The following is a 19,658-nucleotide window of genomic DNA, read 5'->3' on the forward strand; positions in this document are numbered from 1 at the left end:
TCTAGATTTCTTTCAGTTTCATATAACAAGGAACAGTATGTTGTCATGAAATGTAGTGAAGTGAGACTCAGCTTGCTTTTGATTCCAGTAGCGTTTGATAGCATGTCGCTAGTTTGCATATGAGTGATTTGAGACCAAATTCAACAGGTTGATTGAAAAGAATTGGCTCCAAATATAGATTTGTTTATAAGTAGCGAAGTAAAACTTGACTGTCTTTTGATTCCACTGGCCTTTGATGTTAGCATGTTGCTACGCTAACAGCTCAGTATTCAAATGAACATAAAAAGTGCTAAAGTAGTTGTTATATCGGGAGAGTTGAGTTCATGAATGAGTTGTTCAATGTGATTGGTGAACTAATTCAACAGGTTAATTGAAAAGAATGGATCCAAATAAATTATTACATTAACAAATGAGACTCTTGCATTTCATAGCCAGTCTATTTTTTTTTTATCAGTTTAAGATGATAAAGAGCAGTGTTCGGAAGCTGCGATCAGAGCAGTGCAGTTTTAAAAAGGAGTCGTTCATTGTGATTTATGAACTGATTCAACAGAAAAAGAATTGGTTCAAAAGAGTGATTTGGTAAGAATTTCAACGTTGTTTTCTATTGTTTCGGAGACGGTCTGAGCTTCTTTTAGTTTCATATAATAAAAAACAGTATGTTTTCATTAAATGCTTCAGATTCCAGCAGTGCTCTGTGTGTTAGCATTTTGCTAAGCTAACAGCTCCGTATTCAAATTAGCATAAAAAGTACTAAAAATAGCTGTTATCAGATGAGTTGTTCAGTGTGATTGGTGAACTGATTCAATAGAATCATTGAAAATAATTGGTCTTAAAGAATTGTTTTATTAACAAATCAGACTCTTGCATTTCATAGCCAGTCTAGGTTTTTTTAGTTTGAGATCAAGCGACAGTGATTGGAAGCAGCAATCAAAGCAGTCTAGTTTTAAAAATAAGTCGTTAATTGTGATTTTTGAACTGATCGAACGGATTGCAAAACACATGGTTCAAAAGAGTGATTTGTTAACAATTTGGACATTATTGTTTGGAGCAGTTTCATGTAATAAGGAACCGTATGCTTTAATGAAATGTAGTGAAGTGAGACTACCCAGATAGCACATGTACATCTGCAAAATGTCTGTTAAAGATCACTTGATCTGGAAAGCATCTGCTGTGTACAAACATCTGAGAGACATCTGTAAGATGTCCATTTTTCATACATTCTAAATCATAAACATCTTAAAGACATCTAATAGACATCTATTTGATATCTGACAGGAAACGTCCTACATATTGCAGATGAGCAAACAACAGTTCAGTTCACAAATTAGTTGTTCAGTGTGATTGATGAACTGATTCAACAGGTTCATTGAAAATAATTGGTCCAAATGAGTGATTTTATAAGCGAATCACATTCTTGCATTTCATAGCCAGTCTGGGTTTTTTCAGTTTGGGATAATAAGGAACAGCGATCAGAAGCTGCGATCAGAGCAGTCCAGTTTTAAAAAGGGAGTCGTTCAATGTGATTTATAAACTGATTCAAGAGGTTAATTAAAGAATTGATTCAAAAGGGTGTTTTGGTAAGAAATTGGACACTTGCTCTTGTGTTTCGGAGCCAGTTTCTTTCAGTTCATAAAATGTAGTAAAGTGAGACTCAGCTTGCTTTTGATTCCAGCAGCTTTTGATGTTAGCATGTTGCTAGTTTGCATGAGTCATTCAGTATTATTTGTGACCAAATTCAGCAGGTCGATTGAAAAGAATTGGCTCCAAAGAAAGATCTGTTCAAAAAGAGTGAAGTAAAACTTGACTGTCTTTTGATTCTAGTAGCTTTTGATGTAAGCATGTTACTAAGTTAACAACTCAGTGTTCAGATGAACATAAAAACTGCTAAAATAGATGTTATTGGAACAGTTCAGTTCACAAAGGAGTTGTTCAGTGATTCGTAATGATTCATTGAAAAATATTGGTCCAAAAGAGTGATTTTATTAACAAATCAGACTGTTGCATTTCATAACTAGTCTGTTTTTTTTCAGTTTGAGATAAGGAACAGCAATCAGAAGCTGTGATCGAAGCAGTGCGGTTTTAAAAAGGAGTCGTTCATTGTGATTTATAAACTGATTCAACAGGTTCACTGAAAAAGAATTGGTTCAAAAGAGTGATTTGATAAAAATGTGGACATTGCTGTGTTATTTGGAGCTGGTTTCTAGGTTTCTTTCAGTTTCATATAATACAGAGCAGTATGTTTTCATGAAATGTAGTGAAAAGTAACTCACTTTCGATTTCAGAAGCGTTTGATGTGTTAACATTTTGCTAATCAGTATTCTAATTAACATAAAAACACACAAACATTTGCTATAACAGTACGTTGTATTTGGAACAAATGTGTACCTTATTTTAATTGTTTTTCAGTGTTGAATGATATAATCCGCATTCTCTGTCCGCCATCTTAGATAATTTTTTTCAGTGAGCTTTGTGCAGTACATCATGCATCTGACTTTTCTGTGAATGATTCATGTGATACTGCCTTAGAACTTGACCATGAACGTTTCTTATATTTAGAGTAGACTGTCAGTTCTTTATATAGCCATTGCAAAGTAGAGCTACTTTGTGCTTTTTGGTCTGTTAACAGCATTCGCATGCAAATTTCTCCTTTCACCCATGTCAGCTGTAGTTAGCTTTCAGTAGATGCATGTCGTGAGGAAAGCGAGATGGTCCAGATCGCCTCTGCAGTTCCTCTTGATCTTATCGGGGTTATTGAACGTGTTGATGGATGTTGAGAAGATGTCCTCAGATTGGCTCTAAACGGGAATTAATGGGGAACACACTTCTTCAGGTTGGTTCATGCATTGCTTTAGCTTTCAATTTATTATGACTGATTATTACAGTGAGTTACACACAGATATATATTCAGAAAGTTTATGCACGGTTACTACAGTAGTGTCTTTATAGCTCTGGTTACGAACATCGAACATACGAAATCATTTGTAATGGAAATCTACATTTTTGTGAGTGTATGAAAGTAATTTTGCTTCATGTTAACCATTTTCATTGAAAAAAGTGTTTATTTTAAATAATTGAAGTAAATCTCACTTGTGGGCCCTGTGAAATCCGTTTTATTTTTTCCCAAATTCCGTATTTTTTTTTCCAAACTCCTTTTAAATGGTAAATTAAATTGTATTAATCAAAGAGCATGTCTAATTAATTAAAATCATGAAACTTATACGATTTCACATCAGTTTAATAAAGGTTTAACAAAAATGACATGTTTAGAGCCCTATGAAATGTTTATTTTTTTCTCACTATATATTTTATTGTTATTAAATTCTGTGCTTTAGTACGTCTAATTATTTGAATGCATACTTAATTTATTCACGTTTATTCTTAAAATAGCCTTATGAAAGGTTTTTTTTTACCCTCAGAAATTCTGTGTTGTGCATTTAAAATGTTCTGGTTATCAAATGAAAGCATAAAACATTAATTTCATTTATCTTTTAATTATTGAATATTAAGCAAACTTTTTTTTTTTGGCAAACAAATGGGAATTTACTATTAAAATTAAAACAGGGAAGAAATGTTGTGTGATTATACCCTAAGAAAAAAAATTTTGTTTCATTTTAGGAGTAGTAGTAATAGTAGTAATATATTTCTGGAACAATGTCTTCAAGTTAAACCGGACTTTTATTTTGACGGGTTGCCATGTCTTCCTTTACATTTCTGTGTGTATATGATATAACGCTAGTTTTCCTAAAATGGAATGGTCAAATGCTCATGAAGTGACTGTCAGCAGATATTGTTCATATATTTATGTCCTTAGTCCTTTAGTGAGTGGACGGATGCTGAAATCGCCGTGAGTGTCATGTGCGCTTCAGTGTGTGTAGTAAACAAAACCGCTCGTCTGCTCCATTCATTAAAACAGAGACACGCAGAACATGCAGCATTCACATTTAAATGGTATTTTTGCGGCATAATATTTACAGATACTAGTCCACATTGCGGTTTGATTTAAGGGTAATGACCTACTTTGTGACCTACTACCGTGACATTCCGCGTTATTCAGTCAGTTCCGTTTTTAAGACTGGATTCCGCGATTCCATCTGCAATTTTTCTGCATCGCAGAAATCATAGGGCCCTATATCATAAATCACGCACGTACATTTAGCACATGTATGCAGTGGCCATTCAGAGGTGTTTAGATTAGTCCTCGGTGAGAATAAAATCCGCAAAACGATACAGTTTGTATTCCGATCATGCGCTCACTGAATGCATTCTGCACTCTCTCGACTACTGTCAACAGCAGTGCAGATACGATGTAAACGAGATTCATTTTGGAGTTTAGACAGCGAGATTCAGGGAGCTCATGCTAGGCATTTTCATTTCAATAAAGTTTTAATTTCATCTTGCCTATTTATAATGTCTGATAATGTAGCGTTAATGAGCACCGTGCTACTTTATGTACAGTCGTTACCGGGGAGACTGTTTTGTGCAGTTTTAAAAGCATCACCTGCTGGCTATTTGCCTTTTTTGTTTGTTTGTTTTTTCCAGAACAATGCAAAAATCACTAATGTGGCTTCAAAATTCCAAACGATTGTAGGTGTGTGTGTGGGTTTGGTTTATATATAATGGTGGGGACTTAAACCTGAATACACACAGACTCATGGGAACTCGTGTCACGGGGGGGGCCTAAAGTGAGGTCCCCATGGGTACAAAAGCTTCTAAATCATACAGAATGAGTTTCTTTTTTATTTAAAAATGCAGAAAGTTTCCTGTGCACTGCAAAAATGCTTTTCTTACATGCTCAATTTTTTGTCTTGTTTCTTGCCAAAATATCTAAAAATTGTTAAATCAAGAAGGATTTTTTAGACAAATCAAATTTAAGTGAGTTTTTGCTTAGAACAAGAAAAATAATCTGCCAGTGGGGGAAGCAAAAAAATCTTATTTCAAGCAGAAAACAAGATTATTTTACTTACCTCATTGGCAGATTAATTTGCCACTTAATTTTGACTTGAAAATAAGACAATAATTTTCACTTCTTGATTTTAGAATTTTTAGATATTTTGGCTGGAAACAAGACAAAAAAAAGTGTAAAATTAAGATAATACTTTATAGCTACTTTTGACTAATCCCTTTTCTTTAAAATAGTTTAAAAGGCTGAAATGTGAGGTTTATCACTATATACATTTTTTTGCATTTGTGTAAAACCTGTTTTTGAAATTTATACTTTTAGTTTAGTGTTTTTGTTTTTGTTTTAGTCATTTTGTACCAGTCATTAATATGTTACCATAGACATTGCCCTACCCCACTCATACAGTATTGATTTTATTTGTGCGGGTCTTAAAAAGCCTTAAATTTTATTTTAAAAATTGTGCAGATACCCTGTAAATTCTTTAATTTGGAAAAATTAAACTGTATGTTGGCTATTTATATTAGGCATATATAATATATATTGTATCCTTTTGAATTGTATATGTAATATATATACAATTCAGATAAGCAGTTTTTAATGGCACAATAAGATCTATTGTAAATACAAGTTATATTTATTAAAACGAGTCCCAGTAGACAATAGAACCCCTGTGCTTCAGTGCTTCTTATCGCTCACATCTGTAACTCCAAAATGAAGGCTTTTTTTCATACTCTATCTCATGACTAGTCAGCTTATCGTTTGTAAAATAATTTGCACACATCATTTGGCGAGGTCGTAAATGTCAAACGCGTGAACCTGTGGGACAAACCAAACACATCTGTGCTGTTCCACCCCAACTCTAATGAGCGAAAAGGTTTCTGGGACGGCTGAGAGACAGATGGAGAGGGAGGATAGCGGCTCATTTCAGCTCTCGTGGCCTCAATAGTATGACTGGAGCGCAGATGTTTTGTTTTGTTCTCTTCTGTGAAGTGAGTCTCTCTTTTTCCTCCTCGAGTCCTAAAAGCTCAAAGAGCGCAGATGCACACGGCTGGAGGTTTCTTGAAGCTAACGTGTTTATCAGACAGCGGCATAAAGGAGCTGAAACAGGCGCGCTTCTGAGAAGAGGTGCCCTCTGTGCTTTTTGTGATGATAAACACAGACGGCGTTCGTTTATAATGTGCAAAGAGCTGCAGAGAGCTGTTGTGTAGCTTTGAGATTCAATTCACATGTTTGCTGTGTCTTCAATGGGTGAAAATCAGAACTGGAGCTTTTGAAGTCTCTCTGAAGACGAGCATCATTTCCTCCCTCCACTTTTCTTCGCTTTTAAATCATATTTGCATCCTTTGCAATGGGAGTGTTTCTAAATACAGTTGGTCTGATACTTTATTATTTAAGGTTGTGAACAGACAAGTAGTGATGGAGAAAAAGCTAGACTATAAGGAGAATGTGTTAGATTAGCACGTGGCGTACGATTGGCCTTCGTTTTGCGTTCTCTGGCTGTGAACTCTCCAGCTATGTGGTGGGAGTCGATGGGCTGCAGGCTTTGTCTGCCAGAGTTAGGGAGTGTCTCCGACTGTCTCTGCACTCTGTTGTTAACTTTGCCTCCCAGCGTTCATTAATCTAATTAGTGAAACTGCTAGAGGTTGGACGTTCTTGTAATAGAACTCGTAAAATAGATCTGGTTTACCGTGCAGGGGAGTTCATCAACAGACGTGTGTGAGAACTTCAGTTGCCAAAAAAAAGCTATCGTGTCAAATCATTCGACGTAGAAACCACTATCTGTCAAAACGCCTCGGGTTTTGCATGTTTGGGGTGTTCAGTAGCAAGATTTTGGTTTGCAAAAAATTTGGTCGCACACAGAGTGGTGTCAATCTATTACAAAACCTAGCGAGCTGCTTAGCTGTGCACCATTTCATAAGCAGTCAGAAACGTAATAGTGCTGTCGAAGATTCTTTGTTCTGGTGAAAATCTGAAGCAGCCTTGCAGTGCATGCATTCATGTCCTAAATTGCACACTTGATGTAGACTTGCAGGCATGGCATCTTCACGTCCACTTGTAGGGCCCTATCAAATCATTTATTATTTATTTTTTTTGTTTTAATGGTTAATGAATTTTTAGTAATCAGAAAGTGTGTCCATTTAATGAAAGTCATAAAATGTGTACAGTTGATTTAATGATTTAATACAGTTTTATCAAAAACAGTGGTAATCAACAATTAACACAGTTGAGGTCAAAAGTTTATATACACCTTGCAGAATCTGCTAAATTTAAATTATTTTACCAAAATAAGAGGGATCATACAAAATGCATGTTTTGTTTTTTTGTTTTTTTTATTTAGTACTGACCTGAGTAAGATATTTCACATAAGATGTTTACATATAGTCCACAAGAGAAAATAATAGTTGAATTTATAAAAAAGGATCATGTTAAAGTTTACATATGCTTGATTCTTAATACTGTGTTGTTGCCTTAATGATCCACAGCTGTTTTTTTTGTTTGTTTGTTTTTTTGGTTTAGTGATAATTATCCCTTGTTTGTCCTAAACAGTTAAACTGCCCACCATTCTTCAGAAAGATCCTTTAGGTCCCACAAATTCTTTGTTTTATCAGAATTTTAGTGTATTTGAACTCTTTCCAATAATGACTGTATGATTTTGAGATCCATCTTTTCATACTGATGACGACGGAGGGACTCATATGCAACTATTACAGAAGGTTCAAACACTCACGGATGCTCCATAAGGAAAAACCATGCATTAAGAGCTGGGGGGGTGAAAACTTTTGAACAGAATGAAGATTTGTACATTTTTCTTATTTTGCTTAAATACCATATTTTTTTTCATTAAGTACTGCCCTTCAGAAGCTACAGAAGATAGTTACATGTTTCTCACAAGACAAAATAAGTTAAATTTAGCCTGATCTTCAAATTCAAAAAGTTTTCACCCCCCCCCTGCTCTTAATGCATTGTGTTTTCTTCCATATACACACAGTATTAAGAATCAATGTATAAAAATGTCGAACAGGGTCATATTTATAATTTCAACTATTATTTTCTCTATTAGAAGTATATGTAAACATCTTTCATGTGAAATATCTTATTTAGGTCAGTACTAAATAAAAAATAACATGCATTTTGTAAGATCCCTCTTATTTTTATGTAAACTTCTGACCTCAACTGTATTTTAAAACATTTAATCTTTTTAAAATGAAGTCAAATCAGAATTAAATACTTTATTTTTTACTTTATTATTTATTTATTGCTAGTGCTGCATAACATACTATTAAAACATGGAAAATTGTGTGATTCTCAAAAAGCTTAAAATAAAAAGGTATGATTATTATTTTGTACATTCTACTGTACAAGAGTAAATGTATGATTATTATTACTTAGGACATTCTACTGTACAGCAATTGTTCTTGTTTTTGGTGCATTTTACTGAAATCTGCTTTCAGTTTGTCAGGTATGATGTCAGGGATCATAGATTGGAAGCCACATTCGCCCATTTTTTTTTTTTTTCTGCCCACATGCTCATTATCCTGTATGATGGATTTGAAATGAAACGGCATATCCTGATTTCGCTGTTTGCGTCCTACTTAATAATCTGCCTTTTCCCATCTTTCTGACTCATGTTTGGACAATAGACAATCGCTGGCCATCATTCCAGAGGAAGTGATCTCTCGCTTTGACTGTACGGACATCATTTGACTATAAACTGTCTTCTGGCAGTCGCTGCGCCGAGGTCTTGAAACAATGGTCATCTTCATCAGTTATTTATTTAGCCAAATGGCACACAATCGCTGGCGAGATGCTTGTCTTCGGCGAGCAAACAGTGGCACATTCCCCACGTACCCTGCTGAGGGTGTGTCCAAAAATGCAGTCGCCAGCGTGCGTGCCAGACGCTTCGGATGAGAGATGTTCATTGATTTCTTTCCAAAGTCATTGCAGCCTATTTCCATTAGTTGTTATTCTTTTTTGTGTTTGTTGAACTTTGATTTTCTTTCTTTTCCAGGTCTGCCATAGAGCATCTCTATTAAGATATCCACAGCTTTGATGCAGCACTGGTAAGCATTTATACTGCCGTTTGCTAATGTTTTGTGGGTGGGTGCTCAATGTGATATCATATTGAGAAAATATATGTTGATAAGGACATTTTTACTCGGTGTGGATTAATCTAACAGCCAATCATACAGCAGGAATAAACACAACAGCAGCCAGTGCATGTGGTGAACAAGTCTGGATGTTTTGCGTGTCTGTGTGAATGAATGGCGCAGATTCGTCTACACCAGGGGTGTCCAAATTTTTTTTTTAAAGAGGGCCAGATTTGATGACCTGGACACACTGGGGGCTGGATGCTTCTCCAGAGATGGTATTAAGTCTCTTAACACACTTATTATTTATAAATAGAAATGCAAAAAAATTGCATAACAAAAATATCTTTGGCCTATATAGTATTACTCCCTTACATTACATTCAATTGGCCTATACACTACCACTCAGTTTTTGAACAGTAAGATTTTTAGTGAAGTCTCTTCTGCTCACCAAGCCTGCATTTATTTGATCCAAAGTACAGCAAAAACAACACAATTTTGAAATATTTTTTTACTATTTAAAATAACAGTTTTCTATTTGAGTATATTTTAAAATGTAATTTATTCATGTTATTTCAACGCTGCATTTTTATCATTATTACTCCAGTCACATGATGCTTCAGAAATCATTGTAATATTTTGATTTGCAGCTCAAAAAACATTTATTACTATCATTATTACGTTGAAAACAGCTGAGTAGAATTTTTTCAGGTTTCTTTGATAAATAGAAAGTTTAGAGGAGCAACATTTATCTGAATTAGAAATCTTTTGTAACATTATAAAAAAATTTACTTAACTGTTTTAAATATTCATAATAATAATAACAATATTAGAATGATTTCTGAAAGATCATGTGACACTAAAGACTGGAGTAGTGATGTTGAAAATGAAGCTTTGATCACAGGAGTAAATTACATTTTGCCCCTTTAAAAAAATAAAAATAAAAATCTGACTGTTCAAAATTTAGGTAGTGTATATGTCCACATTAATAATATAATTTTAAATAAAATTCAATATGAACATCCCACATTTCTGCTACAATACCATAGTTACTTTTACTACAGTAAATCCATTGTAAATGTAGGTGATTTGTGGACTGAAAAAAAAAACTTAAATTCTAACAATCCAAGTCAGTGTTGATGCAGCACTGTTTTTTCTTCTTTTTTTAAACTATTTTATATCCTCTGTTTTTTTTTTATATTGGATACCTCTGCTCCAAACTTGAATGTTTCTCACAGAATCTCACAACGCTGTTTAGTGGTTGCGTGATCGACATCAGTCAAAAAGTAAACGCATTTGTTCTGAGCTCACGCTTCGCTGTCTTAAGGCAGAGCTAATAATGGTCCGTGCAGTGCCGGCGTATTCATAATTTACGCTCTCCCGCTTTTGGTGCATTCAGAAATTCTTGTGCAAAGAAAATGTCAGCGCAAATTGTTATCGCTACATTTTACTGCTGCATCTGGTCACCTTGCGTGACACTGTGAAACTGCATATTTTGAAAATTATGTTTGGCGGGCCACATATAATACATTACAGTAGACAAGTTGCGGGCCGTTTGAAATTCATCCATGGGCTGCATTTGGCCCACGGGCTGGACTTTGGACACCCCTGGTCTACACAAACTCAAACGCATGATGCTTATGGTGCTTCCAGCATCTGGGTCTTAATATATGAGGACATGAAAATGTAAACTTCATCTCCAGAGCTGCTCTGACAGTCACTTCACCAAAGGGGTGTGTGATATCACGATTTTTGTTTGTGGATGATTAAAATGTCTCCACAATCTGCTTTTGAAGTAATTTTGTAGAGTTGTGCTACAGCGCCGTTCTACCAGTTGCAGTTCTGGCACCTTCGTCTCAATGTACTGTGCAACGCGACATACATTCACATCAAATGGTAGAGTTACACTCATAGGACACTGCACTTAGACTAACAGTCAAACGTTTTTGAACAGTAAGATTTTTTTTTTTTTTTTTTTTTTTTTAAGAAGTCTCTTCTGCTTACCAAGCCTGCATGTATTTGATCCAAAATAAAGCAAAAGCAGTAATATTGTGAAATATTTTTACTATTTACAATAACTGCTTTCTATTTGAATATATGGTAACACATTCTAAAGCCCATATTTATAATACATTATAAGGGTATTCTTAAAAGGGTCATCGGAAGCAAACTTCACTTTTTCATGTTGTTTGAACATTAATGTGTGTTGGCAGTGTACAAATCTACCCTATAATGATAAAAATCCATGCAGTGGTTTTTAATTAATCTGTAAAAATAATATCCCCTTTTTCAAATCAAGCCATTCTCAGATGCCTGTTGGTGTGGCATCACACAGACAGGGGCCGCTCCCACAATAGTTGATTGACATGAGCGTCTTACCTCGGATCAGCTGTAACAGCCCGACCTCCATTGTTTTGCAGGGCTCGAAATTGCGACCGTTTTGGTCGCATATGCTCCCAAAATTTAATCTGTGCAACCTCAAAATATATTTGGAAGCATTTGTGCGAGTGCGAAAAATTGTTGTGGTGCGGCTTGTTTTCATTTCTTTACAAAACTTTCGCTAGCCTAACCACTGCCCAGACCGCTGTGAGCTGATACAGTGACAGTTTCGCCGTTTTCTCCAACATTACATAACTAATTAAACTCGATCTGTACATTCTTAACTTTAATGCAGAATTTAGATATTATCCGTCAATCACTCCCTGTTACTGACACTGCGCTCCACTGAAACTCGGAACCGGCCGTTTTTTTCTCTCTCTCTCAACCAACCTCTGTTCCGGATTTGTACAAACTTTGCAATTAGGGGTGTGTGATATGACGATTTTTGATTGTGGACAAATAAAATGTCTCCACAGTCTGCTTTTGAAGAAATATACTATATTTCGTGCTACAGCGCACATTCTGTCAGATGCAATTCTGGCCCCTCTTTCAAATTGTTTTGTTAAATTAATGTCTTGTATTGTAGAATGCACGCTCAACACCGCCGAGAGTTTAGCGCCATCGTTAAAACGAAACCGAAAGTAAATCGTGCACGCGCATTCAAAAGCAATTTTAATACACCACGTTTAGAGGGCGACTCCCCGATGTGCGCAAATTAGCCTACATAACATATCTAGGCTGTAGGCTATAGGTTGTGTAGTTGTATTTAATACAACCTTAATATTCATTTGGCACTCCAAAATTTTTTTTTGGTGCTCCTAACTTTTTCAAGTTGGGAGCACCAGTGCTACTAAGTAAAAAAGTTAATTTCAAACCCTGTTTTGATGCCGGAGCAGGGATGTAAGTTAGACAAGAATATCTCCGATTGAGGTGTTGTGTTGCTGGATGTAATAATGAACATAGTGGTCGTCATTTACTCCCGACATCTGAGCCGCTGAAGACGCAGTAGATTACGTTTGTTTGTGAAAGGAATGCACCTCCCGATCTACATATATAACTGCCTATGTTCGCGCGAATCATTCATGATCCAGCTTCACTTACAGCAGAAGTGAGTATAAGGGTTTTTTTTATGAATCTCTGCAATCACCTTTCCTAATAACGTGCTAGTTAGCAAGTTTAGCGGCTAAATTTGGCTAAAGTAAACAGGCTCGTCACTCCACAGAGAGAAGAGAGGGGCGGGGCGAGCAGAGCTCATTAACATTTAAAGCAGCCTCAACTAGATCAGGATGATTTTTGCAGAGCTGATTTTGGCAAGGTAAAAAGGGTTTTGTTTTACACAACCATTGAGAATCTTTAACCAAAGCATGTTATAGACTTTTCATTAAGTCCCTAAAGAATCATATCAACTTGTGGAAAATGGGCATCTGATGACCCCTTCAGTTACAATGAATTATATTTCTCATAGTTATAATGTATTATAAGTCTCATATCTTGCCATCATTTGTATGCTACTTTACTTAAAGCAATCAATGACCACTTATAAGTACAGTTGTAATTATAGGTGCTCCGATCAGGCTTTTTCGAGACCGATCGCCGATCACAGGAAGCTGTATGTGCCGATCCAATCACCGATACGGATCTTTTTAAAGCCTCCTATTAATTATGTAGAATTATTTATAGAGATACTCCAATCAGGATTTTTAGACACTTATTCAGGGCCGGATGTTTTTGTTTTTGTTTGTTTTTTTTTGAGAGAGGGGAGTTTTTTTTTTTAATTTGAGGGGTGGAGGGGAGACTTAAATATATATATTTAATTCTGCGCGCACAGCACAGACTCCGTACGGAAACTATCTATACACTGCTGCAGATACACCGCTCCTGGAACGCACTACTAGACCGCAACCGTGTGCAGCTTGAGCTTGAATGCTTTAATCCGTTAGCATGACAATGGAAAAAATACGCACTGCAAACGTAGGAATGTGAACGTGGCGTTATGTGTTTACGCTTCAAGTGTGCATGAGCGCCCAGTCTCCAGGGGGAGCATGCGAGCGCTGAATGGTTAAACACTGGAAAGAATTAAAAATAAATGCAGTTTACAAACTTTAGCGATGATGCGACACTGATTCTATTCTGCAAGTAACAATTCCTGTGTCAGCTGTGCTGCTTGCTTATTGTCAGACGCGATGTGGTGATTGGAAGCCATTTGCGCACTTTCGAGAGAGAGTGCGCGGTCATTCTTTCGCGCTGTTTGTGAAATTACGGCTCACATAAGGTTTTCAAATTACTTTACAAGTTATTTAATGAAGAAATATGAATTGTACCTCAGCATTATAATTGTTTTACCCGCGCTGAAAAGCGCCTGAGCATGCCGCTGCATGTCGTACCTAGGGTTGGGTATCGTTTGGGGTTTTTTCGATACCGGTGCCAAATCGATACTTTTAAAACGGTACCGGTGCCAAAACGGTGCCTGAACCGATACTTTTAAAAAAGCCACAAAGTGGTGGATGACACAAGAATATATTTTTATTGGGCAAAAAAGTTCTTTAAATTAACAAAGTATTAAAAGTAAAAAGAAAAAAAAAAAAGTAGTAGTACTATACTTTATTAAGTCAATGCAAAACACAACAACAATAAAACCTAAGCCACTTAACCCAACTACAATAATTTAACAGCTTAAAATTTCAGCAATTCTTTTGCAGAAATATGACTATATGTGATGAGATCTGGGAAAACCTGTCGGATGTCGCGTGGGACGTTTTCAGGAAATTCGTTTTTCATTAAATTATTATTCTATAACATCTTATCTATCATCTCTGAAAATATCTCTTCGAAATTCACTTGTTTAGTGCAGAAAAATAGACATTTATTGCAGCAAGCAGAAATGTCTTTCTCCTATGTTAAGAACGCGCTGCGGAGGTGCTTTCCCTTAACACCACAGAAACAGGCGTATCAGTTCACATTCTCCACCAGTCCTGTGTAAAGTACGGCAAGCAAAGTTATTTATTTATTTATGTATTTATTTATTTTATTTATTTTAATATCGTGAGATGGCGGAGCACAACAACGCCGTCTAAAGTACTGCAGCTGCTCACTTAACCGATCTTACTCGTCTCAGTCTGCTCAGTTTTGGTGATGTCAGTGCCCTAAATGATGTTACGGGCTATTTCACATCCAGAGATGAAGGATCGGAGCACCCCTAGTTGTAATAATACTAATATTTTTCTTCTTAAACAGCCATAAGATCAAATCAGATGAATGTGTAATATGACACATTTGCTTTGAACTATTTTTGCTGTGATGTCAATTTGATTATTTTGATGGTACCCTTTAGTGAGCTGTTGATTAGTAACTCTGCAACTACGTCAACTAGCACTCTTTGGAGTATTTGTAGTATGTCTGCTAAATATATGCTAACACTTTATTTTGATAGTTTTCCAAAAGACAAACTTACTATAAGTAACGTTGCAAGTGCGTCAACATTCTACCTACCCTAATTTTAACATAAGCCTGTTAATACTCAGTTAGTTGACATGTAGTTGCAAAGTTGCTTGTAGTCAACTATAGTCAGTAGACTAAGGGGAGCATCAACATAAAATGTAACCTAACATATAAACAGTGCAATTTTTTCAGTTGAAATAATTAACTAGCTCACATCAAAATTAATATTAGCCTCACAGGGAACACTCAAATAACACTCCACACCTAACCACTTAAAAGATGTAGTAAGATACTGTGCAGATCTTAAACAATGTCAAGATATATAGTCCATTATATATGTAAAATTGGATTTTTAATATGGTGTTCATTGTGTGTTATAAATAATCTTAATCTGTTAACAATAACTGCAAATGCATATGTGTTATAATTGTATCATAATTATGATTATTTATAAGATGATATAACATATTATAAGGTTTTTCGTAATGCGTTATGCATTCATTATAATGTCTTAAGAATACCCTTATAATGTATTATAAATATGGGCTTCATAGAAAGTGTTACCAAATATATTTTAGAATGTAATTTATTTCTGTGATCAAAGCTAAATTTTGAGCATCATTACTCCAGTCTTCAGTGTCACATGATCCTTCAGAAATCATTCTAATATGCTGATTCGCTGTTCAAGAAACATTCATTTTTATTATCAATTTTTAAAACAGTTTTTTTTTCTGGATTCTTTGAATAGAAAGATCCAAAGATCAGCATTTGTTTATTTGATTTTGTAGTTTTTGTAACATTACACTATGCCATTCAGAAGCTTGGAGTCAGTATAATATTTTATTATTATTATTATTATTATTATTTACATTTTATTTAGCAAGGATGCTTTAAATTGATTACAAGTGATTGTAAAGACATTTATGTTACAAAAGATTTCTATGAAGTGTATATAGTGTTTTTACTTACTTTTGTCCATTTAATTTCTTGAACGCTACTGTTAAATACACCTGCTGTACCTGAAAAATACAGCACTGTTTGTTTTATTTGTATATTATGTGTTTTAGTAATGTATATCTTTAACTGTCTTTTCTAATACCAAAGATAAAATAATGACAAATGTTATTATCTTCACCCATATTGGCCTAAATGTCTCCCATTCTGTTTTATTTAATATGTTGTTACTTTGTAAGCCTTTAGTTTTAAAATAGGGAAATTAGTCTGGCTGTACTGCTCAGACAACTTGCAAAATAGTAAAACCAACATAACAAAGAATTGTGATTTTCCTGAAATAAATCGCATGATATTTTGGTTATGCTGCCCACCCTTATTCACCAGCACTGTACAGTTTGTTGTTGTTTTTCCAGATTTAACCTGAAACTCTTCACAACTGAACTGAAAATGTTTTCAAACAAACAGTTAAAATAAAAGTTTGGTTTAGCTTGAAGATATTATGACAGAAATATATTAATATATTACTAAAATGCAATGTAATGATAATATTATTTTTAAGAAGTATCATGCATCCAATATATTTTTTAAAAACGTTTTCTCAACGTTTTTGACAAAAACAAATGCAGTGTTTTGTTATTTTTTCATTTGATTCAGGTGTTAGAGTTTTATTAGTTCATTCCATTAGAAATTATGAATTTGTTTAAATCGTGAAACACAGAATCCAGAAAAAATAAAATGGAAAACACAGATTTTAGGGGAAAATAAACTGGATTTTATGGGGCCCTAAATATAAATGTAGCTAACTGGGAACAAACAAATTTTGTGGCAAGCATTTCCTACCCCATTAGTGGTAAATTAATATTGTTATAACTACTAATATTGTATGGGGTGCTGCATTGCTAAGCATTTTCTAAAGGGCTTTGGATTACCAGAATTAGTAAAAACATAGATGAATAGTTACCAAGGTTTTGTTTCATTCAGTCATTTCAGTAGGTATTCATACAGATAGGAATTTAGTGTGAGTGTGAAAGATTTCCCCACATAAAACCCACAAATGGGTTCATGTTGGTCACACAAATTTGCCATACTGACCAACAGAAAGCTGCTTGGTTTCAAAGTGATTTGTGTGTAAGTTAATTTTACAAAATTACAGCTGGAAATTACAGCAGTTTTCACACTTTTACAGTGTATAACCAGTCACATTATGTGGCCATTGTGTTTACAACCTTCTCAAATCTGCATATCAGTTACAACAAATGCTTTTTTGGGTATTTAATGTATGTATTCGTTTATATTCCTTTGAGTCCAGCCACTCCCCGTGTCTTAGATGAGTGCAATACTTTGACGTTTTTGTTTCTGGATGAGCTTTGTTTAATGTAACTAATGAAAATGGGTCCAAAGACCTTTAGAAAGTAGGTCACCTATGTTTTGGCCTGGAGATGCTCATGAGAAGGTGAACAAAGATGTAAATCCATTCTGACAGCCAGGGTTGCTGTCCTGAGCTCTGTAGGCCAATCAGCGCCGCTCTGTTCTTGAGAACGCTACCTGGACGTGTCCTTTAGGCTTGAAGGTCTGCAGTGCCTGATTGTTCTCCAGCTTGCTGTTGTAATACAAAATTGTCATTTTAGATCCATCATGTCAAGCTTAGTCATCCAACTGAACATCAGGATCTCCACAACTAACATTTTAGCTCTGGATTGTTCCCGGCAAATGTCAGTTGTTGTTTACGGAGTTCCTCTAAAGATTTCTGTTCCAAAAAGCAATTTGACCTTGGGACACTGGATGAGATTTTTCTCTTTTCTCCTTTTCATTATTGTTTTGACTTGTTAAAGAAACTCAGGTTCCACTATGTAACCTCAATTTAATTATCTTCCTCAGTGTTGAGATAAATCCAAGATGACGGAAGAGGTGATTGTCATCGCCAAGTTTGATTACATGGCCCAGCAGGACCAGGAGCTGGACATTAAGAAGAACGAGCGCCTCTGGCTCCTGGACGACTCCAAGTCCTGGTGGCGAGTTCGAAACGCTACCAACAAGACAGGCTTTGTGCCATCTAACTATGTCGAACGGAAGAACAGTGCCAGGAAAGCATCAATCGTCAAGAACCTCAAAGACACTTTAGGTAAGGCTGCAGCTTCTGCTTTACTCGAGAACATTTAGAGGCTCATGTTGCTTCAAACCCAAATGAAAGTCAAAATTTCACCGGAAATTTTGCAGAATGTCCAGGCTGATCTTTTTCATTTTACAAATGTGAGAAAGAATGTTGCAAAGTTCCAGAAATGATTAAAAAAACACCCAAACATAGCCCATGTGATTTCTGAAGCCCTATGATACATTTGCAATTATTCTGCAATAACATGCAACAGCTTTGGTTGCAGAAAGAAGGAAGGGTCAAAATAACCTGACGATTTTCATTTTCACTGTTGTGTGGGCAACAAAACTTCCGCTTTAAAGAGGTCCAGATATATTTGTTTCTAATTGGGTAATGTGCGGTTTAGTATGTAGGGCATGTTCTTGTTGTCATTTCCTGGGGGAGTCTTGTTTTTGACCACGACGATGCTTGCTGCTTAGATACACAGGAAGATACAGTACTGAACAGTTAGACGCTTTCATTTGAAAAACCTCCTGCGTTCAACTGCTCGCTATCACCCAAAATCAGATACCTTCAGTGAATGATTTTTCAGGTACCGTAAACGTCTCATAGTTTTCTAAAGATGTTTTGAGCTCTGAGCCACATAAGATTGTGTATGAATTGATTATCATAAAAGAAAGTAAGAACCAATTTTCTCTTGAATGTGCTTGTTTGCGTTGAATCTAAACATTTTGAGCAATCAACAGTTTGCAGTGCATGCTCCACGTTTGCTTTATTGACAGAAAAAGAATCATATTAATGCAGTGAATCTCATTAAAACTTGTTCCAGTTATTTTGGGGCTAAGATTAAGGCTGATTTAGGGCTAAGAATTTCTGTATGTTTTATTTTCCACTACACACGCGTGTCTAAAACTGTATATTTGTTGATTTTGGTAATATATTATTCAAATTCTAAAATATATGCATATGGCTGCTTGTTTTTGTTTAATTTTATTAAGCAGTTTTCATTAGTTTCTTATTACCAACAGTAAACTTTTTTTTTTTTAAATTTGCAAAATTAATGCTAATCAAAAAACAACTATGCAAAATGTCATGGTGCGTTTTAGTTGTAATGTGAAAGGGGTGAAAGTTTGCTTAGCGTGACAATAATACAAACAAAAAGTAATACTCTTGCAATTGGCTTTTAATACAGTATTTTCTTTTTAAAACTGGTGTAAAATGAGTCTCAAGAATCTAATGAAAATGTCAAATATTCAGCGATGTCAAGCGTAATGCTTGCAGTGTTTAACAGATTGATGAAAAAGAAATCTGTGGGGTGGTGACGTGATTCTGTGCGTCAGTTGTTGATTGGAAGGAGGCAGATCTAAATGCAAGGTTTTAACAGACTAAATGATTGTAGAAGACCAGCGTGTTGCCAGAGAGCGCTCTACCCATACCTCAGAAGATTATGAAATTTTAATTAAAAATGTTGTATGCATTGATGAATTGTTCACAATATGATCAATAGCATGCGTGCATAAAATAGAAAGGGTGACTTTACATTCCTTGCCGAATTCTTAGACGATTTGAGATGTTGATGAGGGAAGTGTTTGTGACACTGGAATGTGAGGTGTATTTTTAGGAGATAAGCAACACAAAGAGAAACGGAGGAGATTGAAAGATTAGCTCATTTAGTTCCTGTCTGGACTAGACCACATGTTTACCACACCTGAAGACCTCCTGGACCCCTCAGCCAGCGGCTTCAGTAGAATCACCAGACTGGAAATTCTGCTCTGAGCCTCTGGCTTGAATGTAGTCAGAGCTGTCC

At 35.5% G+C, this 19,658-nt stretch overlaps 1 protein-coding gene across 2 annotated transcripts in view; it reads left to right on the forward strand.

The window, feature by feature from the left end:
- The window catches only part of nck1b (NCK adaptor protein 1b), a 55,695-nt gene that overhangs the window by 18,704 nt on the left and 17,333 nt on the right, over positions 1-19,658 (forward strand). For both annotated transcript variants that reach the window (XM_051097784.1, XM_051097785.1), the window contains exons 2-3: positions 8,910-8,961; positions 17,638-17,881. In XM_051097784.1, the coding sequence (XP_050953741.1) occupies positions 17,656-17,881 (226 nt within the window). In that variant the 5' untranslated portion in view covers positions 8,910-8,961; positions 17,638-17,655. The remainder of the gene's footprint in view (positions 1-8,909; positions 8,962-17,637; positions 17,882-19,658) is intronic.

Source organism: Labeo rohita, chromosome 24 (assembly GCF_022985175.1).
Source record: "Labeo rohita strain BAU-BD-2019 chromosome 24, IGBB_LRoh.1.0, whole genome shotgun sequence".
NCBI classification, from domain to species: domain Eukaryota; kingdom Metazoa; phylum Chordata; class Actinopteri; order Cypriniformes; family Cyprinidae; genus Labeo; species Labeo rohita.